Source organism: Vidua chalybeata, chromosome 3 (genome assembly GCF_026979565.1).
Source record: "Vidua chalybeata isolate OUT-0048 chromosome 3, bVidCha1 merged haplotype, whole genome shotgun sequence".
Taxonomy (NCBI): Eukaryota; Metazoa; Chordata; class Aves; order Passeriformes; family Viduidae; genus Vidua; species Vidua chalybeata.
This window is the reverse complement of record NC_071532.1, coordinates 31,422,957-31,447,035: the sequence shown is the minus strand read 5'-3', so window position 1 is coordinate 31,447,035 and position 24,079 is coordinate 31,422,957. Positions and strand designations below refer to the sequence as shown.

Below are 24,079 nucleotides of genomic sequence, written 5' to 3'. Positions count from 1 at the left end.
ATACATTTGGCTGATTGATTCTTACTCTGTGCCTTCTGAGACAGCCTCCTGCTGCCCTGGGAGCAATAAAACCAGCACCTAAGTGCTGCAATACATTTTGTAACTGCTGCTGATCCTGACCTTGTTCTGCCAGTGCTGGTCTCTCCTGTGCCAGAGTTCACCCGTGATGGATACCTGTGGAATTGCATCACTGCCTGGGGGGTTTCATGTGATGGGGTCAATCCCTCCCTGCAGCGGTGTCTGAAAGGGGTGCTGGCACCTTCTGCCTGCAGGTGTGCTCTGCTGGCTGCGAGGTCAAGGGCTGCCTGTGCACAGGGATGCTCCAAAAATAGCAGCTTGAAAAGAAAGAATCCAATAAACCTATCTTGACATGTATAACTTCTTCACTCTTCTGTGAGATTTCACAGTATTTCTTCATAGTCTGTTCTAGTATTTCACTGCTGTTACTGGTAGAGGACTTTTCCTGTTATTCTTGTTTATAGAGGATGTTAGTAGTACATCCTCAGGTTTTTTTCCTCTGTGTGGAATGCATTACTCTCTTATTTTGTAACCTTGTAACTCCTGTGTCTTTTTTGGATGCACTTCTGCCTTGCCAAGTGTTTCCCAAATTGTATGTCTGCTGTAGTCCAAAGTGTGCTACTTTGTGCTCATGTTTATAGAAAGCAAATTGAAGTTATTTTTTCCTTATGCTTTAGATTTTACATTACATGGCTAGATGTCAATACCATATACTTAGCATGCAGTGCTTCCCCCCTGCCCTAAATAAGTTGGCTAATGATGAAAGGCAGTGCTTGTCACTTCTGTGTGGTCTTTTGTCCTTCCTGGTAGGAAGGTGGTACTTTCCCTGTAGTCTTGTATGTGCCCACATTACCTGAGCCAGATTGTTACAAGCAGTTCCCAAATGACCACAAATAGTTATAGCTTTTATTTTTGCTCCACATACACCATTTCATGACAAGCTACTCATCAATGGATTTGTCACAGAAAAGGTTATACAGTGGTAAATCTTACATTCACAGGTAACTGGGAATCTTAGTTTTTATGAGTATGTTTTTATACTTGGAGGTGGATTTGCCTCTCAACAGGAAGTCTCTGCTCTTGGCAGTAATAATACTATTTGGATTGTTTTGGCCAAGCCTTTTTTTAATAGCACTAGATCTTGCAGTGTGAATATTGGTTACTTAATGAAGGTGAAGAAATTGTTTGATACATCTGTACTTAGTATGATTATTTATCTTAAAAAAATTGTTTAAAAGTGTTCCCTATGGGCTTACACTGCACTATAAAAGACATGCATGTTTTTTCATGAGGCTGTTCCATAAACTGAATGTCTTTATGTGATGCAGCAGTATTTTTAGGTGTTTCAGCGTGCTGCTTTACCTCTTTGAAGGCTTTTCTAATTGTTTCTTTAGCTGTTGAGGTGAAGGAAACACAGGTGCTCATGGTGGGTCCCGCTGTATGCTGTGTTTTGTGAGAAAATGTGGCTAGTATTTGGTCTGTTCACAGACTTTCCAATTTGCTTTGAATGCTCCCTTGTAATGTGTTGGCGACTTTTCTGACCATTGTTAGGCAGGAAGAGGTAAGACTGCATGCTGGTGCTTGTTATTGTATTTTTTCATTTGAATATTTTCTTCAAAATGCCTGCTTTTGTGTTGGTTTTGGGTTATTTTTTTGAGAAGTCTTGCTCCTGTGGACATCTGTGTGTATCCACTTAATTTAACAGATATTAGCTGTTAAAAAACACTGCCTGATGTCCCAGCTGGTGGAAGGAGATGTGTTGCCATAGCTAGATTTAAATAACCTCTGTCCTGCTTTGAGTGCAAATGCTGCTGTAGGTCTGACACAGAACCATAAGGAAAACAGCTACTGACATCCAAACTACTGCTTCTAACAAGGCCTGGATTTGATTAGACTGCCTAGGTTGCTGGCAGCCTTAGATGCCTGGAATAAAAGTTTCTAAACCAAACCAGAATTTGGCTAATTCAGAGCATTGTGCTGGTGGGGTGGCTGACCAGTTTGCAGGGGCTTCTTTCCTCCTTCGGCCTGGAGCAGCCTTTCTGCAGCTTTCTGCTTTGTTCACTCTTGCTGGCAATAGGAACTCGAGTCCCCCCTGCTTGGTTTTGCTTCCTATTTGTCTCAGTTTTGTAAAAAGCCCCGAAGCTTTTGCTTCTGAAGCAACTTACATGAGGATGCAGAAGCAGAAGAGCTCTTACATGGGGTAGCATGTGCTTCTAATGGTTCATGGTTGCATTAGCCTCGCTGCTGTGCTGGTAGATGGGTTCAGAAGCAGTGTGCAGTCTGACAAAATGTGATTAGTCTGCACTTACTGGTACACGTAGTGTCTGGGAAACCCTGATGTAAGTCTTGAAAGGCTTTATCTCAACAGTCTTGCTTGATAGCCTTTGGGAGCTTTTTTCCAAAACAAATGACTCACAGCCCTTAGGTCCTTCATAGAGGCAGTGAATGCTGTTCTTTGTGCATGGGAGGAGGGAGAACAAGCAGTTTACCTTTTTGTTTATAAAGATAAACTCTATAAACAAAACAACCCCCACAACTAATATGCTGAGGTAGGGGAGGAAAAAGGTCACAGTGGAAAAAAAGTTGAAAGTATGTAATTTTGTGCAGCCTATCTAAAGGTTGTTAGTGTTTTCTGGAACATTACCTGTTCATTTTATGCAGGGAGATGTGTAAACTGAGTTCTGTTGACTTTGTGTCACATTACATTAACCAAATTTTATCATTACATTTCATTAACTGCTTTTTAAGAAATGAATTTGGACAATTGGATATGCAGAAATGAAAACTGGATTAGACTATATCAGGGACCAGCTAATTGTGCTGTGTTTTTAACACACGACCACATATAGCATAAAGCTGCTAATAAAACTTCTCTTTTCCCTTTGTCTTCCTGCAAAATACCTATTTAGGGTTGGTAGCGCAGTCTGTTTGCTTACCTCAGGTTAGCAGCTGATCACATAATGTATTCTGGAATGTGAATGCATACCTAGTCTGAAAATGCTGCTTGGTGTTAATCCCCTTGTCTTGTGTATCATTTCCCTAAAAGAGGGCTTTTGTGAGGCAGGTAACAACTGAAGAGAGCTAAATCTTGTTAAGTGTGTAGCTGGTGTTATCAAACTGATGTGTATGCTATAGCATGGAAATATTCTAGAGTTAAAGAACAAAAGTCCGCCCATCAACACACTAGAAAAGCCCAAAACAAGCAAATCCAAACCAGAAAAGCCCCACCCAAACTGCCTCAAAAGTCCTTGTTTGCAAGCAGACCTGAAGGCCCTGGTTAGAGAGTAGGATTCCCAGAGCTTCTGTGAAGAGGGAAGCTGCAGAACACTCCCTGTGTGGCTTAAAGATTAAACCTCCGAGTGTAGCTGTTGAAAGAGTGCGTGACACTGGAAAAACCCAGCCTAGGAGTAAGGGCTGTAAATAGCAGTCAAATGTTCTCTGACATAAATCTTAAGTTATCTTAGCACTGAAATGAGTATGAGAGACAGTAACATCCTAAAATACTGGTTAAAACGAGGCAAGGCTGCCTGCAAAAGGTGGTTTCCAAAACGAAGCTGTAGCTGGAGAGGGAAGATAACACAATTGTTGGAGTGTTGATCTAGAGTAATGAAAGGCACGTTCCATTTGGAGCCCAGCAACAGCCATCTTGTACAATGGGAGAGGCCCCTGGGATGCCAGCTGGATTGTGCTGCCTTTATGCGTTAAAAGAGCGTTTTCCGATAATTACTGCTGGATTAGCTGAACCAGTGAAAATCCCTGCTCAGATAAAGCTTTCTGGCACTTGCAGCTAGCGCAAACCTAAACAATGGATATGCTGATAAGGAGTCTTGATTTTCTAGTGTGAGCAAAATTGTTCTTCAGCTCACCTTTGCATTGTAGTTTCTCCTCTAAATTATTTATTAGTGCAAATAATCAGTGAATATATAACTTTGCTTTTAAATACTCTTTTCCCAGTTGGCGTTTGCAAGTCTTTTTTTTTATTTTTTATTTTTTTTATTTTTTATTTATTTGGAATGTATAGGGGTTAGTATAGACCTACCATTTTAGTCCTCTGATGTATTTTCAACACTTAAAACTACAGAGTAAAAGCCTTAACTGGCTAGAGCTGCTGTTCTGTTGGGGCTCTTTGTATTCCTACTTTCTAGATTGAACTGCTAATTTCAGTTTAATGAGAATTGCTTCCTTGTATGTAATGATTCACTGAATAAACTTGGGTAAGAAAAGATAAGCAGTAAAATTAAGTACAAAGTAATAGTCTTTTCAGTTTGAATACTGGGCTCTCAGGGTGAGATAAGGTGTAGTCAGTTATGCTCCTTGAAAAGGAGGAAATAGAATAGCTGACATCCAATTCTAACTAATATTAGAAGAAAATGTCTAAACATATCTTCCAGTTTTGATAGTAATGTAATAAATGTACTCTTGCTAGATCAGGGTTTTTTTGGATCTAATTGCTATTTTGAAAACTTCATTTTCCTGTTTTTCTAGTAAAGGAAGCCAGTAACTACTTTTGTCCTTGCCCTAAAGAATAAAAAAAAAAAAAAAAAAAAAAAAAAAAAAAAAAAAAAAAAAATCAGAACTTTAAGGGACTTCCCGACCTGGTAATACCATTGGGTATAAAGGACTTGCACAGTGGAATTTTTTGTAAAATAATGTATTATATGTACAACATAATATAAGAAAACATAAAAATCTGTAGACTTTTCTTCTGAGTGATGTTTTAATCAAATTTTGGCTGTTCTGGAGTCAAGTCTTGTGGCCAAGTACAGATAGAAATTCACGTGCAGAAGTTTTGGATTTGTTGAATAATTATTTGTATTTGTTCATGCAGATATACTTGAAAGTGTGATTTGTCATGTCTGGGAAAGTTTAAAATGAAAGGACCCTTGGGAAATAAAATCTCCTTTTGCTGTCACCAGTAGATGTGATGCAATTTGTTCTAAAACTTGGGGGCAGAGGTAGGTGGTATTTTAATGGAACAGAACATGGATATGTGCCTGTTACTATAGGTCCTACTGTTTAGCATAGATTAGCATATTGTCCTGTTTCCAGCTGGGACACACATTTAAGATTAAAGTAAATGTGAAAGAGAGTTGCCTTTCGAGTCTTAAAATTGAGGTTTTGTCTCTAAACACGAGCATTTGCAAAGCAAAGGGAACAACTGGAGAGACAGCTGAACTGCTTAGGAATTGGGACCAGGAAAGCAAGGCAAACACAGTTTCTCACTGTTTAACTTGGTAACTGTTTTTCTGGTGTGAAGGCAGATCTCAGTGACAACATTTAAGAAGCTAACAAGCAAAGTATCCAAAAATGGGGGAAACAAAGTATTGCAGTCTGAAACAATAATTACTTTGCCAAGAGGTTTGAAATACTGAAAGAGCTGCTCTCTAGAAGAAAAACCAGTGTGTAACTCATGATAAAGATGTTGATCAAGATAGTAATTTTTATGACCTTGCATAATGATTTAGTATTTTTTTCTATGCGGCTGTTGTCTGCTCTGGAGTGAGACTGCTCTTTCTTCTTTTTCACTGTGTAGCCATTTTGCTAGAATTTTCATACAGACCTATTTGAGAGAGGTGAGAGATGTTGAAAAATAGTTTTTGTTTTTACTCATTGAAATGATGGTGCAAATGTCCATTTGTGCTGGCTGCTCTGTGTGGGTTAAACCCCTCCAAACAAGTGTTTCAAGCACACATCTGTGTTGATACACTTCTGTTCAAGGGCTGTGTGCTTACTGCCACTGCACTCCCTCTGCTTAATTTTTATTGCAAGAGATGCTTGAAATAGCTGACATTGTGGGAAAATCAAACAGCTTCTACTCAGTGTTTCATGGTGCATCTAGATCATCTGATTTTCTAGGACAGAACGTTAGATGTAATGAATGCACAAATGTAAATGTTAATTATTAACTAGATTGAATTAGTTACTGCAGTCGTCTGTTGGTGTTCAAAGTTAAAAGTGGGTCACTGAGTCTCAAAATACTTTTGCAATGAATTCTAACATCGATTTTCCTATTTCTTCTTGTGCTGTTCTTTGCCTGCTAGTCTGGAGAGGAAGAGTAGAGCACTTCAAGCCTTTTGCTTGTACAATTAACAATTAGTGTGACCTGTCCCGTCTGTTAGAATTACAGCAGCACATGCCTGACAGGACAGATTCCTCTGAATCCCTCTGCCAGCTCCAGAAAAAGGATTTAATTTATAAATAAATGTATAAATAGTGGTAGAATTTTTAAATCATATTACCTTTACCACCTTGTTATCAAAGTCATTAACTGATGAAATCAAGATTCAGACTTTAGGAAGTGCAGAATTTTTTACTGTTAGTTGTGAAATAGCACTGTATGAAGGATATTCAGAGGAAAAACTGATCACAGGTCTGAATGATTATAGGTTAATTTAAGCTGCATTTAATAAAAGAGTATATGCAATTAAGATTATACCCGAGGGACTAAGTTTTAATGACAAACCTTAGCACCTTGAGGGAAGTGTATTAGCAAGTATTGCTGGAAGAAGGGAGGAAGTTGGGGGGTGATGTATGAGTTGGAATTAGGAATTTCTTCAAGTTAAAATCTTGACTGACCTGCAATCAGACTTGGAAGAAGAGCTGAAGTAGCTGTGTGAGCAGCCACTTAAGGAAGGATATTACTAATATGTAGAATATAGGAGGAGTGAAAAAATAGTTGTTTAAAAAGTGATATTGAGAGATAAAATGATGTGGGAAAGAAATCAGAGTTATTTGAATAAGACTGACTTAACCTTGCCAAAAAGTAATTTGGATCAAAGAAGAGGAGACTACAAGAAAAATGTGTTGTTCCATGAGTAAATGCAGTAGTTTGGCATGAAAATTGAATTCATATTTCGATATAGGTGATAACTTTGACTGCATTCAATGGCAAATGCAAATAACCCATAACAGAAGTGAAAGCTGAATGCTTCCAGATTGTGTCAATTTGATGATGATAAGCCCTCCTTGATTTGTGAAATTTGTATGTGGAAACCTGTGCTCAAAGAGGAGAGCAGAGCTCTACTGTAGAGAGGCGTTTAAGTGGAAATTTAGTATTCCTTTATTTTACACATTATCATAAATGTCTACTGAATGCACAATATAAGAATGCTCATTAGATTTTCTTGTAGAAGGAAGCTGTTGTAACTGGGGTAATTTTTACACATCAGTGTTTGCTTACTACACTGTGACAGGTCTTGGGTTGCTTAAGGATTCCCTTGTTTCGAGCTGCTTGAATAAGGCCCAGAACTTTGCTTTATCCTTGTGCCCTCGGAAATGAGGACAGGGTTGTCAAGAGCTGTGTTTATAGTTGAAGTATTTTGTCGTACAGACTTGCTAAGAGATGTCAAAAATTCATGAATCAATCTTATGTGTTTTGTTGGGAGGAGAGTGTGAAAGCAATGAGGCTTATTGCTTATTATTAAATATTCAGACATTTATTTGGTAGTACACATCAGTGATATAAATACTATGTTGTTTATTTAAACCTCTGACTTTTACGCTTCGAATATTAGAACTACCAGCAGTCTCATGTTGTTATTTTTGGGAAAAGCATTCCAATAAAATGAGGTGCTAAGGCAGAAATTGTCATAAATAAGGTACTTATATATCTGCAGTTCAGTGGGGTGTTCTCAAAGAATTTTATTTCTTCTAGAGCCACAGACTATCTTAGTTAAGGTGGGAGTTCTTGGGCTTCATCTGCTCTCATCACCTTGGCTGGGATGAATTTTGAAATCTCAAAGGATGGAGATTCCTCAGCTCCTGGGCATCCTCTCCCAGTATTTCACTGATTTCTTGGTGCAACTTCTCCTTGCCTGGTTAAAAGCTCCTTTTCTGCACTTTTTGATGATTTCCCACCTTTCTGTAGTGCACTTCTGAGAAGATTGTGACTCTTGTACCCTGTTGAGTAGTTGAGAGTGGCCATTATGTTCCTGCCTTAGCTGGAGACTGAACAAGCACAGCTGTGAAGCCACTCCCGGTGCATCTTTTCCTCTAGGCCCGTTAATGGTTTTCTCTTTGATTAGCTCCAATTTGTCAAAGTTCTTCCTTCCACTGGGGAGCCCAAAATTGGGCACAATGTGCCAGATGTAGTCTGAATAGATGGGAACAATCACTTTTTGCATCATTGAGGTTATTTTGTCCTAGGTGCAAATTTTAGCCCTTGCCTCCAGATTTCTTGAGGTTTCTGTTACCTGATTTCTCCAGTCTGCTGAGACACCTCTGAACAGCAGCTCTGCTGTCCAGCATACCAGTCTATCCCAATTTACAGAAATGCATCCACAGACTTGCTGAAGTTTCATTACATCCCATTTTCCTGGGAAAACAAGTGCATTAAACAGCATTGTAGTGGTATTGATCTCCCTGAGAAATGCTCTAGTAAATGCTCTAGTAACAGCTTACCAGGTCAAACTGCTCCCTGCAACCCTCTGAGCCTCTGGCTCCCCAAACCTTGGTTCTTGTTCTGATGGAGGATGGTCATGGCATTCGTCTTTTTCAGGCTGTCAGGGACTTCTCTTGATCACCCTGTAGAGCTGTCAGAGTGGCCTCATGGTCATATCACCACAAGGTACCTTCACCTGTGTTGGGTGCATGCTGTTCAGTTGGATGGACTCTCCACTTCATCAAACTGGAGCCCCTAACTTTATTTCCCTCTAATGCAATACTCAAGGAGACCTGGAAACTATGGTTTCATACCATAGTTGGTATGAAACTTGGTTTTGAGACCAAGGCATTTATATGTAGCCTTTTCTGGTACTTTGCTGCTGACATTTTCATGCTTAATCTGTAAAACCATAGAAGGCTTGGGTTGGAAGGGACATTAAAGATCACCCCTGTGCCAGACACAGACACTTCCCACTAGATCAGATTGCTCAGAGCCCCATCCAACCTGCCCTACATTCATGTCAATGTTAACCTGCTGTTTAAAAACAAGTGTTAAATTAAGAAAATATGGTGGTGGTTTTTTTTTTTTTTTTTTTTTTTTCTGGGTGAAAGCTTTAAGAAGACAATTCCTTCTTGTAATGAATCTTTCTTGTAATGAACCACGAATTGCATATTCATATGTTAACACTGGGGCTAGAATGTGTCACTCAAAGATTAGCCACCTTCCCTTTACACAGCTCTCTACCTCAGAGGCTGCCCTTGTATTAAATAGGTGATGTAAAAACGCTGCTCTCTTGCTGTTCCAGGAGGAACTGGCCATTGGTTATCTGACAGTAAAATGAGTTACATTATCTGTGGTGCTGGTAATGTAATGATGGATTCTGTTGCAGCACGTTCGGGAACTCAGCTTGCCTGGGGAATCTGGGCTCTGAAAGCTGTGATTTGTACCACGTGTCGAAAGCTTAGGAAATAACACAGAAGGAGGTCACTTTTTGTTAAAATATGTATAGAACATAGGAAACGTATGTATGTTAAGTGGTTTTTCACAGGAAGTCATCAGCTGTCAGTCTAGTTGTTGGAGATGTTGTTTTTCATGCCTGCTTAAAAAGGCTTTCCACAGTATGTTGGGCTCAGATTCATGGAACTGCAGCAAAGAAGGCAACAAACTCTTGAAAAATAGACTGTTTGTAGGGAAGAACTAATATGTCTGGCTAGCTTTTGGTCCTGGCTTTTTAAGGCCTTCAGGTTAAAAGCTTTGAACTTTTCAATCCGTCATGATTGTTCCTATTCAGTAAAGATACTGATTTTATGGTTGGTAGCTTTGCTCAATTGCAGGGAACCTTGGTGCTTGCAGATTGCTTCATTCCCAGATTTTGCTCTAGAGATTTTTTTCCATTAGCTTTGACAACAGAGACAAACCAAGATATTGATTTTTAATAAAAATCTGTCTTGAGATAGGTGAAAGATCATGGTAGGAGGCTTCTGTTCCTGTTGTACTGTTGAGTAAAATCACTACCCAGACAGAATTAGCCTTTACTGTGGCAAAACCTTTGGCTTGTGATGCCACAGTGTTGAATCTGCTTCACTTACTGCATGGATTCTGAACAGCCTTGTAGTGTAAGCAAAATGGTAAATGCCCTGAAGAAATATGTTTGAAAAATCAGTGGAAAAATGGATTTGATTATAACAATGTAATATTTTCAGGAAGAAATCAGGATAAATTACCAAAAATGCCATGTCTAAGGGAACCCCTCGGTGTAAGAGGATAAAAGAAAACAAGGATATGGATGAGTGCATGGAGCAAGCATAAACTGAATTATCTTATTTCATGGTTCTGTGGAGTCTAAATGCAGGACTTTATTTTACCAGTATAAAAATAATGGCTAGAAAGATTTCCCCTGTCAGTGTAAATGTGTTATAATGAAATCGTTGGCCTCTCTGTAGTCCTGATTTTTTTTCAAAACATCTGTTGGAAACATTTATTGAAAAAAAAAAAACCTTCATGATTCTCTGTGGGATGAAAAGATCTAGAAGATAGTGGAAGACAGTGGGAAAATGTTGCTCTTGTATCTTGCAGGTTGTTTCACTGAAAATCTTACCTCCAAGCTAAAATAATGAAGGCTTCTAATAACATATTTCCATGAGGTTACCACTAAGTTTGCATACAAGGCAAAGACCAAATCTGTGAATAAAATTCTAGCATATCCATGTTCTTCTGTCTTAAGCTTAGAATGATGGATGATGAAAGTTCAGAATTCTATACTTTTTAAAGGAACAAGACAGCAAATGGTCATTCCTTCTATCTGCTGAAAAAGCACCCCTAAAAAACACCCCTGTGTTTGTGTATGAAAGGATTTTAGTGTCTGTTTCCCTTAAAAAACTGGTATCTGGTTTTGGGTAACTACACAGTCTATTTGATTTGAGAGTTGAGAAGTAAAGTATCTTAATATCATCTTTGGATGGACTGCAGAGAGTATTTGTGAATTTAAGAGTAGATAAAATGAGTCACATCTTTATATTTTATTAATACTACATTACATTATTGCGTATACAGTTAGCCATTGTTAATACTAGTTTCATGCTATTCAAAAATCCATGTTTTTCAGTCTGTTGTTCTTAATTCCTATTAATACTTCTGGGGTTTTTAAGGTTTGTCTCTGTAGAGTGAGTGTTTATTGGTTTGACTTGTTGTATTCTCTCCTAGATATTTCTGCTTTCCTTTGAGGGAATAGGTGAATTTTTATGTGAACCAACATATGACAAACCTGGAGACAATATTGAATTGCCAACACAAAATTGCTTTGTCCGTTGCATGAAACATGAAATACATGAATATGTGAAACGTTTGGGTAAAGAAAATTTCTTTGTGTTTTAATTTGGGAATTCTTTGTAAAAAGTAGGCTTTCACTTGACATCAACCTGCTGTTCTAAATAATATTTCTTTTTCTGCCTGAATCATCAAGGAACAGATTTATAACAACAAGAGAAATTTATGAGAATTTTCTGGCTCCGAGAGCAGACTTCTCCTAAATTATATGTTAAATGCTTTTATGCACAAGATGAAAACCAATTTTATTTCAGTGGAAGGTGCTCATTGAACAAGGAAAGTTTGTCCTCAGCAAACTGTGTACCAACTAAAACTCTGGAGTGTTGCAGAACCCTGTGCCAAAAGCAAAGCACCTTTCCTTTGCCAACTATTAATCCCAATGATTCAGTTTCCCCTGCTTGCTTCTCAGCAGTACTAGTTTTATTTCTTGTTGGGACTTTCCGTGCAGGATTTTCTGCTGGTTTCTGATGTTGCAGCTAATCTGTATTCTGAGTAATTCATGAGAAGAAAAAGTGGGAGAGATGAATGAATCTCTCGGTTATCAGAGACGGAAAAGTGGGAGAGATGAATGAATCTCTCAGTTATCAATCAAAAGTTTTCTAGGCACAGGCAAGTACAGGAGAGCTGTTAGTGAAGCAGTCTGGGATTTCTCCCTCTGCACTCACCACCTGTTCCAACAGGCACTCTTGTTTGAATTGGATCTGCTGGAAGGAATCAACAAGGACTCTTGTCCTGTGGGGGGGTTGTAGTGTCTGAGGAAGAATCTGCATGGAAACAGGTCAGATGAATCAGCTGCTCCTAAATGAGTCTTATTTTAAAACCTAAATAGCAAGTAAATTCTGTCCTGGCTGAAGTGTTGGAGTGGGCAAGCTGCATCATTTGAAGTTGGGTACAAGTGCACAGCACAGCTTAGTTCCTTCTGCTGTACCAAGCATGTGATGTTCCCTTGCCAGCAGCATGTTTAACTGGCTTTTAGTAATGCAGGGAAAGTTGAGATTCTTCCTTTTCAGCTGAGGATGAGTTAGAGAAACTTAACTTATTGAACTGCTGTGTTTACCTCTGCAGAGCCCTAAAGGTTTATATTTTTCCATGATGTCCTGTTGATGGTGTGGATCTTTGTTGGTGGGAGGAGGTGGTAATTTTTATACTCAGCCTCCTCTGAGATGTCCTTCTAGCTGAAGTGCTAAAGTTCAAGAAATGAATAAAATTAAAGTAAGCTGATTATGAGTTAAAACCTAAAGTAACCCAAAGTGCTTCCCCTCTCCTCACTCACATCACCCCTGTCAACAAAGCCAAGCCCTTTCCCCTACTCCCAAAAAATAAATATTAAGCTATGTAATTGAGTTCAGTCTGGAGCATATTTGAGGGCATAGGAAATATTTCTGTGTTAACTTCAAGATGCTAAAAAGTAGCTTAACTGTTAAGCCAGATGAGCAACTTAGAATACATGGCAACTTTGTCTACAGTGTCTGATTTAGTTAATAGAAAGTATTGGTGCAGTATATGTGGGATTTGCTTTGGTTTTGGGTGGTTGGTTTTAACTTTCTAACAGCAAAATAGAGAGCACACATTTTCACTGTCATGTGCCAGTTGGCGTTTAGGAACAAGCAGGAAAAATTACTTTGCAATACACCACCACTAAGATATAGAACTTTATATCTTGACCAGCATTTAGCTGCTTTTCAAAAATGTGTATTTTTAAATGTTAGAATTGGAAATGTTTAGAGTTTCTTTCTAGCTTTGTGCCACATGGTTTGAAAATCCTAAACAGGCGTTTGATGAATCAGTGTCTCTTTCCATTCCTTCTGCCCCGCAAAGACTGCACATTTTAAGAACATGTTGTTATGTCTCTGTAAATTGAGAACATAGCAGGAAAAAAATCCAACCTGAATCACCAGAAGCAGTGGTAATGGGATATAATTTTTCAAAACCCTCATTGTTACATTACTGACAAAAATACCAAAGCTTGAGCATCAGAGCTATCACAGCTTTTCCTTGCTTTGTTAGTATGTTTAAATGATCTTTTCTGTGGCTGCAATTGTGCTGTGTTTCATATGAGTTTGATCCTTGAAGTATGTTTATCCTTTTTAGTTCTTGAGAAAGGAAAACCAAGCATCCACTTCTTGTGGAGAGGGGAAAAAAAAATAAGGCTTAGGTCAGCAGACTGGATTGGTGTCACTGTGCATTGAGCTTAAGAACTTGGGATGTGAAAGAATGAACACATTCCATCTGGGCAAAAGAATGATGTCTGCTAGGGTTCACTTTGCTATGGTTTTTGAGCTTTTTGTATGATCTCATCACTGGAGGAGGAAAGTATATTCTCCCAAAAGAATAATCTTATACTTATGATTCATTACTACTGTGGTTTTTTGTGTGAGCCTTTTGAGTGCCAGACCTCCCCCCACTCTTCCACCCCAAATAAAAACCAGCCACCCTGTCATTGGCTTTATATGGTATTGCTGTAGGTGGACTTACCCAGAATAATGGCTGGCTTTAACAATCAGAGCCTTACATCTTTGTCTGGAGAATAACTCCTCCTAACATATATTTATCCAGCTATTTGTCAAGCTTTACATTTTGGGAAGAGAGCTTTGTACACTTTGTCTCCTAAGGTTTGGTAAGCACTTTTTTGCATGAATGTTCCCTCATATGAATTTTCTGTTTTCTGCAAATAATTTCATATACTTAGTTTAGTAAGTTTACTTGGGAACATATGATTTCTCAGTTTTTCTTTGTTAATATTTCACTGTAGTTCCCCAATGCACTGCCCTAATAATCTAGTAATCAGTTCTTGGAGCAGCTGTGCATTTTGGCAGTAGCATGTGAAGCTGGAGATGCTCAATCTCCCACATCCCCTAATCAACTCACATATTGAAAAGGTGCAGGCTAATCCAACTCTAATGGTTTCTGGAACCATTACACCCCACCAGGAAGAGAAAAATTTGTAGATAGGCAAGTAAACCCAGTAGGATGCTTTTGAAGGCCTAATGACATGGCAAAGAGATGAAGATCCTTTTTCTTTTCTCTTGCAACGTAACTGCAGACAATTTATTTATTTGCTACCAGTGTAAGGTAGTATGTAAAAAATCTGCATTTGTGATCAGACCAAAGTGATTCTGGTGCAGTGAATGAAGGAAGCCATCCTAGCACAGGTCACGTAAGGGACACACATGTTACAGCAAACCCTGGGGACTGTGAAGAGCTCCTGTGTATATACTGAGATGGGTGAAGAACTGTATCCTAATACAAGTACAGCAGGGAAGTGTCGTAAGCGTGAAAAGCAAGAAATACAATAAATGATACCATTCTGATTCACTTGACTCTTGTTCTTTTGCACTGAAGTTCATATGTATTTGTAGAATACAAGAGACTGGTTCAGGTCCTAGTAACAGCGTGTATGCTAAAGTCAGAATTTTCCTAGAAAAAGGTGGATCTTCAGAAAAAAACCTAAACTGTGTTTTTCATTAGACCTGTCAAAGATAGCCATGAGCTCACAGTGTGGATTTTTGATTTAGTGTAGCCCATTAAAGTTAATGGATTTCTAGTATGCTTTCTTTTTCATTTTAAAATGCTTTATGGTGTCTAATTATAATATACAATATACTGTATTCAGATGCTAAAATATCAAATGGCCATTGAAGAGCAGAACTAAGGATTCTTTTCACTAAAGCTCATGCCTCCATGTCTCTTTTTTTCTTCATTTTAGAGAACTTATTACTAAGAGAGAGTAATTGAATAAATCACCCTTTCGCCTGATATTTATTGAACCCTGGAAATAGGCTAGCATCCTGTGATGGTTTAATTTCTTTCTGATAGGGATCTTTTCTATCTTTAATTTTTCCATCTTACTCTTGCAGTCTCATAAACAAAGTGCTGTGTGGGGGGAACTGTTGGCAGAAGGGGAGTATGTCACCTTCAAATTGATACCTGGATATGAAAATTACACACTTGGAACACTGAAATTTTAGTTACAGGATTTGTATGAAATGAAGGCAGAAGGTTTATTATGTAGTGATTGAAAAGGTCAGCTGGAAATTGTTTGTATTTGTCATTTTTAAAAGTTTGTGAATCATCTCAATTTTTATATGAATAAGACTAATTCCCTGTTATGAAAATTGTTTTATTTTAAATGGAACATGAAGTAGTTGAGACCTAGACTTGGTTAATACTTCCAGTTATAAGACATGGCCTGAGAAGTGGAACTAAAAATAGTTTAGCAGTTGTTAAAGAAAAGCTAGAAATTCAATTCAAGGTCATCTTATTTGCACTTGTGAAGAGTGCCACTTGAATACTGAATAGTTCTAAAATGAATAAGTTTTTCTTCTATTTTTTTTTGTATGTTAAATAAAATAATGTAAAAAGTTTTATAAACGTAGGCTGAATAAGAGCACCTGATACTTGATGGTCTATCCTGTTAAGTCTCCTGCTCACTGTACCATTACTCAGTCACTCTCTGGTTCTACCTTTGTTGTAATTGGAACATATTAGCTTAGAATCATAGTCTCAATTTTTAATAGAATCTTTTTTTTTAATCTGTCTGGCACATGACTGAGTAGAAGTTAATTTTTGGCAAGAACTCTGTGAACCACATGGCTCTACTTCCAAATCAGTATCTAGGCCTGTCACCTATGGTTTATCATGCCTGCGATTGATCCAAATTGAAATATAGCAAAAATTTATTACGGGTTCAGAAGTTTCCCAAGTTTAGTGTCAGGCATTTTAGAAAAACCACTACTGTTTGTCATGTGCTTTGTGAAAGGTACAGAATGTTTCTAGGTTTGAACTTTAAAATGTGTGCCAAAAATATCTAAAAATAAAGAAATCCAGTAGGTTCTTGCAATGTCCTCTTAAGTGAGTGAACCATATTTCATCTGTGGTATATATTTAATGGGACTGTGAAATGTTTAAAAGCTGTACCAAAATTTATTTTCTTTGCATTTAATCTTCCTGGTTCAGATGTGGTCCTTCCAGTCTAAACTATAAACTATGCTTAGAAAAGAAGCACTTTAGTTATATATATCTTATGACTTTAATATCCCTAAATTGAACTAGAAAAAGGGTGATCTAATTAGAGGTTGTAATCCCATTCTGATCTAGTTGTTGAATAGGTGATGGGGTTAGAGCATGTGCATTTTTAAAATTAAGAACCTATTTCCTCATTTGATCATGAATCTCCCATGTGCATGAGAGACATGATCTCAGTATTCTCTCTTCTCCATGAGCCCTAAAGAGCATCCCAGTATTGAGCACTTCTATAATTGTTAGAATGCCATGGAAAGTGTGAGAGAAATTGATTCTGTTTTCTCAAAAATGTCATTGTTGAAAGTTAACAAAACAGCTGGATGTACTTCAGAATGTTCTTGTATTGGGAGATGTGAATAAGATACTGGAAAATTCAACATGGTCTTTGGAAAAAACCCAAAAACAACAAACACACACACCCCTTCCCAAACCAACCAGCCAATAAAAATCACAAAAAACCCACAAGACAGATGGGTGGGGGAGGCATCCTTTCCCTCTTTCATCAAATATGAAGAAATGCTCCTTTACTTTCCTATGAAGGATGCATGTCTCTTCAGCCTTCTCAGTTTTCCAAATGGCAGGCCACATTCCTTGCAAGCCAGGCATCATGTGCTTTCTATAATGTTGGGTGTGCTGGAGTGCTATGTTCACAGAATCTGACTTACTGATAAGAAATCATTCCTTTCTATTTTTGTTTTCTGTCTGCATCTGGACATTACCCCCAAAGACAATCTGCATGGCCTCACCCTTTCCTCTCCTAATAAATAAGTCTGTTTCTGGTATGATCTGATTTCATGTGTTTCTTATATGATGACATTCATGATATGCTCCTTTTTAACTTCAGGCTGTAGCTCAGCTTCCAGATGACTGGCATAATCAGGATTAGCTACTGATAGCAATCTCCTGATGAATTTGCATTTTTTGGTGATCAGTAGAACCATTTCATAGGGAGAAAATGTTATGTCTGGGTGTCAATTGTTGTAAAATGCGTCAAAATCAAAATGTGTTTAATTTATGAGCTGGTGAAATTTTTGTGCTGGACTTCATTCTCTGTGTTTGTTTTCTTCTCTATATGTTAAAAGGTGCAAGGGCCTTCCAATTCTCATTTCTCGTGGAAGTAATTTCCGCTGGGAAGTGTAGATTGTAGTAGAAGCTAGTGCAACTCCAGATTCTTTGGTCTTTGCAGAAAGCTTTGTATATGGTTATGGCATTTAATGAAAATTCATGGCTGGTGGTGAGGAAAAGGAGGGGGGACAAAATTGTAAGGGGAAAAAGTGCAAAAAGAAGACATGAATACCTTCTTATATCTTTTATTAATTGTTAGGCCTGTCTGTCTGGACCACAGCTTTTCAGAATGAATGCATATAAGCAAAATATCAAAGTCATGGTGGTTTTGTATTCAGAAAGGTGGAGTTTCAGCAAGTTACCAGGACTATTGCTTTACCATTTTAAATTAAAAAAAAAAAAAAAAGAACTTAACCAGAAAGATGATGCTTTGCCACAAGTAATTTTATTTTCTCCTCCACTTTGTATATTAACAGTGAACAGAGTATCTGCCAAGCACGAGCTGCTGTAATGGTCTACGACGATGCCAATAAGAAATGGGTACCAGCTGGTGGATCAACTGGATTCAGCAGAGTTCACATATATCATCACACAGGCAACAACACATTCAGAGTAGTGGGCAGGAAGATTCAGGATCATCAGGTGAGGAAATCTCTGAAAATTCAGAATATGAAGTCTTCAGCAAAATTACAGGACGAATAAAAAGTAAATCGCATTTTTTAACTGAAGTAGCAGAACTTTTATTGCTTTTTCCCTGTGAACTAAGCACTTTGCATACCCCCAAGGCAATAGTCCTTTTGCCATTCCTTCCTACAGATATCTATTTATACAGGCTAGTGGTGTACACAGAAGTCATCTGGTTCTTTTTAAGGCAAAGTGGCAACCTGAAAGCTTCTCTCCCCCACTCTACACTGTGAGCTGCAGCCTGTGTAGACACCAGCAGCTCTTTTAGCTCTTCCTACCTCATGAAATCTTGGATGCGTGATGTCTCATTTCCCCAGGTCATTTTGCTCAAAAAAAAGCTTCTGATATTTGGTAATGCTGATCATGTACCACTTTAAGAGAGTGAGAAGGGAGTAACAAGGATTATATCTTAATTTCCGTGATGAAGTTAGTGGATCATGATTAAATGGCAAATTAGCACTCTGTCTGTAAATGTGCTCTGTCATGTGATATTTGGGATGGGGTTAAAACCTAATCTTTTGTTTGAGGATAGCTTCTTATATTTGTTTTCCTCCCTCCCAGCATTTCATAGAATTCTTTTGGTTTGTTCTTGGTCATTTATTACACACCAGAAGCCTAAACTGGTAATCTCTTGTGTGATTTGTTACTAATTATTTACTCCAGGTAATAAACGGTCTCTGTGCATTCATCTGAGAGCAAATCTGGGTTTTTTTTGTCCCATTATTCAGCAGAAAAAGGTGAGAGGATATAGTTATCCAGGTGCAATGGGATCCTCTTAGTGGAAGGCTTGTAGTAAATGGTTGCCCTAATAGCTCAAATTTTCATCTTTTCTGTGAGCCACAGCAATCTTGCAAAATGATACCCTGTGATGCACAGTACAAATCCAGTAAACTGCTGCTGAAAGCCCTGCAAGCCAAGGGGTGCAGCAGCCACAGGGAGAAGGTGATAACTTGGTTAAAAGAGAAACCTAACAAACACCCTGTGAAATTCATGGGAAAATGAGTTTCTGAATTTCAGATGCGTATTTCACATTAAGTAGTCTGCTGCTGGAAGTCAGAGCTGTTGATGTTACTACATTGCTGTTATGAAACATGGCTGCATCTTTTGAAGTGAAAACACTTAAACTACAAAAGTTGATACAAAATATCTCATTAGTCTCCTTGTGTATTCCCATCACTGATTGCAGACGGTGTTGGAATGAAAATTGAAATGGTTATGTGCTTTCAGCATTGTGTTTCACAGATTATGGGTCATGAATTAACTTGTGTGGTGGAGGAATGAAATCTACACAAAGCTGAAACTTCTGATGGAACAGCAATTTTAAACACAAGTAATTTTTTTTTTAATGATTGTAGGTGGTAATAAATTGTGCCATTCCAAAAGGGCTGAAGTACAATCAGGCTACACAGACCTTCCACCAGTGGCGTGATGCTAGGCAGGTGTATGGTCTGAATTTTGGCAGCAAAGAAGATGCCAACGTCTTCGCAAGTGCCATGATGCATGCCTTAGAAGTATTAAATTCACAGGAAGCTGGTAAGTGTCTCTTCACTATTTTTTTTCCCTAAGATTGTTCAAATACAGAAAAATTCAAATGTTTATGCATAAAGTCTATAAGTCTTGTTTCTAATCATAAATAAGCCTCTAGGTGCTTTAATTATTTGGATGTTTTGTCTGACTAATTACTGCTTCTTAACAGTGCTGCTCAACTCAACTGACATCTCTGTAATTGCACTTCCTAGCAAGTAAATCAATTTTCATGTTTGTATATTAGATACAGAAACTGCTGGCTTTGCCTTTTTTTAAGGAAGCAAAACAAAAAGACCTACCCAAGAAGCATGTACCTTGTAAGGAGGATACTTTTCAGGATTTCTAGAGACATCCAGGTTCCTATTGTGTGTTAGTATTTTTGCTTCTCACTGGTTACAGATTTATTATAAATTTGTGCAGGTTTTTTTCCTCTAAACTTTGGAATTCAGGTAATCTTCTCTGGCAGTTTTTACCATCAGACTTTTCTAGCTCAGAGACCTTGAATCCAGGGTTAACATTCAGATGAGCACATATGATTTAGACACCAGGTCTGGAATTTCATTTGTTTGAAGATCAGGGTGACATAGGCTTTAAAACAGTGGTGGAAAAATTCCTGGCTTTCAGTCTTCTGCTGATATCTGTAACATATTCTAGGTAGGCTCTACAGCAAATTGATCAGTAAAACACTGTGACACACACAGAGGGAGTTTCTTTTAAAAGACTAAGAGTCTTTTGTGTTCTTGTAACCAAATAGAATTCTTTTGTCCTCATTAAACTTTAAAGATTGCCTGTGTAACAAGAGATAATACTTGTGTGCCAGTTTTCTTTCTCTTGTGTAGAAGAGAGGCTGTAGATAACTATCCTAGGGCTGTCTCAACTACAGCAAAAAAGGTGGTTTAATCAAGTTGTTGTTTTTTTTTTTCCTGGTAGTCCTTTCCAGACTTACCTTTTGAAACTAATTTGTCTTGGCTGTGGATGATACATTCTGCAGTGCTTACATTGTTACACAACATAGGAGGCCAAAATAGAAATGGTAGCTAGAGTTAGGAGATTTTTTTGCCTGCTAAAATAACCCAGTTGTGATTCCCAGTCTCCTACCTCTCAGCTGGGTGTTTTCTCAGTCCCTCAGTTCTGCTTTCCCTGAGGGTTACTCGGGTGTAAACTTTTCATGCATTCTGACTGTTCATCACCTGTCTCCCAACCAACATTTGGGAACACATGAAGTGTTGATTTGTACTCTTTTGATGAAAAGGCCTGATTGATGGTTATTACTACAGATTTGAGGAGTTCAAGTTCTTTCCCATTACCTGTACTTGAAGAATTTGTTATGTGTTTCAGTGTGTATATATGCATATACATATCTTCATAGTTCAGTTTAACTCCTCATAACGCTAAACCTGAGCTGCTAGAGAGGCCGAAATTACATAGGCAGGCATGGCATTGCTCATTTTTTTTTGTTAGACAGTGTGTCCTTTTTTGATTTTGTGGCTTGTAATTTGTCTAATGATTTGTTCTCTTGCTACTTTATGCTAGGTGTTTGTGGGCTGCTGCACTGTTCTATTGTCCAGTAGTAGAAACTTCATTAATAAATAGAGATGCCACTTCAGTTGGTAAAGACTTGGATAAAATTATAATTTCATTACTGTAAAATTTCATAACTGTATATGACTTACCACAGCCTGGTTGCTGACTACAGTGCTGTTGTCCTCTGGTTTGTTCTCAACAATTCTGAGACGGCCACGAATTAAGGTTTGTAACTATGTTTGAAAGTGACTGCATTTAACCTTTAAGTTTTTGTGAATTACATCATTGTCACTTTGTTTCTCCTTCTTGTGAATTTAAGTTGGTGGCAGCAGGCACAAGTCAAAATGCATTAATTAGCTGCATCACAAGCTAATGGTGAGCACTGGAGATAATTGTTCTTCCCTGGCTCCTGTCAGCCGACGGCTATGGTGGTTTAAGATTAGCTGTCACCTGTGTCACAGACAGATAGGTGCTCTAGCTTCCATCAAGATGAAATAAAACCAAACCGTAACATTGTCAGCATTGTTTTAGCAGATGAGCAGTTTTGCACTGCTGCTTTTAAAAAAAATTCCTAATAAGGCACACAGAATTGCTCTCTCAGCCTCATATCACTTCCAGACAATGTTTAAAGATAAATGTTCATAATGTTTCTGTGTTAAGAGTACTGTCAACAAGTGTTCCTAAGTTTTATCAACTGGAAAGTTTGTCACTGTCTGATCTAGTTATTACTTAATTTTTCTGACCTGTTTCAGTGTAAGAAGTAAAAAAGATCAAGTATCTTTCTGAACATGCTGCTTCAATAATGGAAATAGGCTGCTAAGTGGCTAGAAACAAACTAATTGTGCTCCTTGCTCAAAGTTCAGTGAATTTTGTTTCTCTGTAGTTGGTATAATTTCCTAAAAGTGCAGTTAGAAATGCGTCCTTCGTGTTGGGTTCCCCCCCAGCATCTCTGAAATAAATGAATATTTACTTAGACAGGTCACTGGCTCTGAGGCTCTAATATTAACTCTTCATTGTAGGAAATTGATTGCAACTGCCTGTCTTTTATAAACAAATAACTTTTTCTGAAAAGGTTTTGGGAGGGTATGTGTCATAAAATAAACTTACACTGATATATGATGATCAATACATTATATATAGTTAATTTTGTTTCTTTCAATGTATCTGCTTGAGTTTTAAAAATTTCTAACCCACGCTGTCCTCATTGGTATTTTGATGATACTGCATCAAAAATCTGTGCTTGGAGTTGACAACTTGCTGTGTTTCCTAGTGTATCCAAAATGGTATATAGAACCTCCAACTCAAATAAAAATAAAGAAACCCTACATGGATAGCTTCCCTTTTATTCTAGTTAAGGTTAGATTCTTGCAGTATCCTTATTTTCTGCTGTGCTTTCTCATTTTGGCAATTTCTTTTATTAGCTTGCTTATTTTATGTTGTATTTTATTCATAAAAGGAAAGCAGTTTTAATGTTAGCTGAGCATACTATTCAGAAATTCATAAAGCTGTAGATGAATTTTAAATTTTATGCAAGGGTTCACAGAAATCTAATGACTTCTGAGGGATATTAAAGATTAAGTTGTGTACATCCTTTTGGTTTGCAAGTCAGCTGTTGGGTATGGCTCTCTCGCTCTTTTTAAAATAAAATTTAATCATGGTCTCCTTCTCTTGCATATATTTGAAAAATGTCATTTATCTTTTAGTTGGCATCCTCAGCTGTTCTGCTGGCAGAATTGGAGGTTGTTTAATTTAGGCTCTCCCTCTAGTGGATCTGCTGGAGTCAAGGCACCGCTGAGCTCACAGGGATGGGCTTTTTGTCCTTCTGATGATTTCAGAATGCAGAGTGAAAATCTCTGAGGTTAAGAGTAAAAGCTTTACTGCAAGTGGCAGCTTTCTGCTAAACAAACAGTGCAGGTTTGTCTCAAAGGACTCGGAAGCAATGGCTGCCTTACCAGTGAAACTGCTGCAAATGCTCTGCAGATTTAGGATTTTATCCTCCCCCTGGGTTATAGGACTGATCAAATGAACGTGCTAACTTCTCAAATGGTTGAACTCTGTTTATTTTAATAAATGTCAAAGTGTTTTAGCTCCGTTCTGGTTTGAATGATTGCATTAGCAAACCCTGTTTTCCTGCTGGCTAGTTGGGCAGCTTGTAGGCAACCTGCAAATCCAGAAGAGTAGGACAGCACAGGACTGCATTTTGTCCCAGAATTTTAAAGAATTAAATACTGCAGATTCCTGCCCTACACTGTTTCAGAAATGCATTAAAAGTGAACCAAGGTTTTTTTCTGGCCCTCATTTTGGAAAATTTTGACAGACTTACTATTGGTTACATTAAAGAACTGTTTGATGTGGTCAAAAGTGACACCTTTATCAAATGACAAGTGCATATCATCAAGTTTAAGAGGTCAAATGAAGAGGATTTCTGGCTCTAAGGCTGTGTGCAGCATGTTCAGATATTCAGTAATTGTCTTGTCTGCAGATGACAGCTTGCTGCAAAGGTTTTGCATTGCATTACAAAGGAAATTTTCATATCTGCATTAAGTAGGCTCATTGTTGCAATCGTATGGCTCTGGAATGAGAGAAAAGCTTCAATGAAGGGAAATCAGACAGCTGAGAATTCTCTGATGTGTGAGACAATAGATTATTTCTTTGAAGGAATAAGGTCATGTAAGGGAAGCTTGTGTTGGGAGGAACAAAGGAATCTCATACTCAGTTTTGCTGCAAAAAGCACCTTCCAGTTCAGCTGGAATCGGTGTTGCTTTGTGTGGCATCTGTCTTCAACCTCAGGAAAGCCTTGCTAAGAGAATAGGAAACTAAGTGTGGGCTTTGTAGATGTGTCTGCATCTGGGAAGGGTCCTCGGAGTTGTTTGTTGCAGAAGATGAAAGCGGCAGAAGAACTGAAGGAAGGATGTCACAACAGTAAATAAATCTGTTTTAATTATTTCTGATAGCATTACATAGATGTAAGATTTGTGATCCTTTTTGTGCTAATCTGTAGCAGTTATATATTGGTTCTTGAAAAGATTT

General features: G+C 38.0%; 1 protein-coding gene across 7 annotated transcripts in view; it reads left to right on the top strand.

Moving 5' to 3' along the window:
• Window positions 1–24,079, top strand: part of ENAH (ENAH actin regulator) — a 123,528-nt gene that overhangs the window by 59,911 nt on the left and 39,538 nt on the right. For all 7 annotated transcript variants that reach the window (XM_053938259.1, XM_053938258.1, XM_053938256.1 and 4 more), the window contains 2 exons: window positions 17,791–17,956; window positions 19,354–19,531. In XM_053938259.1, the coding sequence (XP_053794234.1) occupies window positions 17,825–17,956; window positions 19,354–19,531 (310 nt within the window). In that variant the 5' untranslated portion in view covers window positions 17,791–17,824. The remainder of the gene's footprint in view (window positions 1–17,790; window positions 17,957–19,353; window positions 19,532–24,079) is intronic.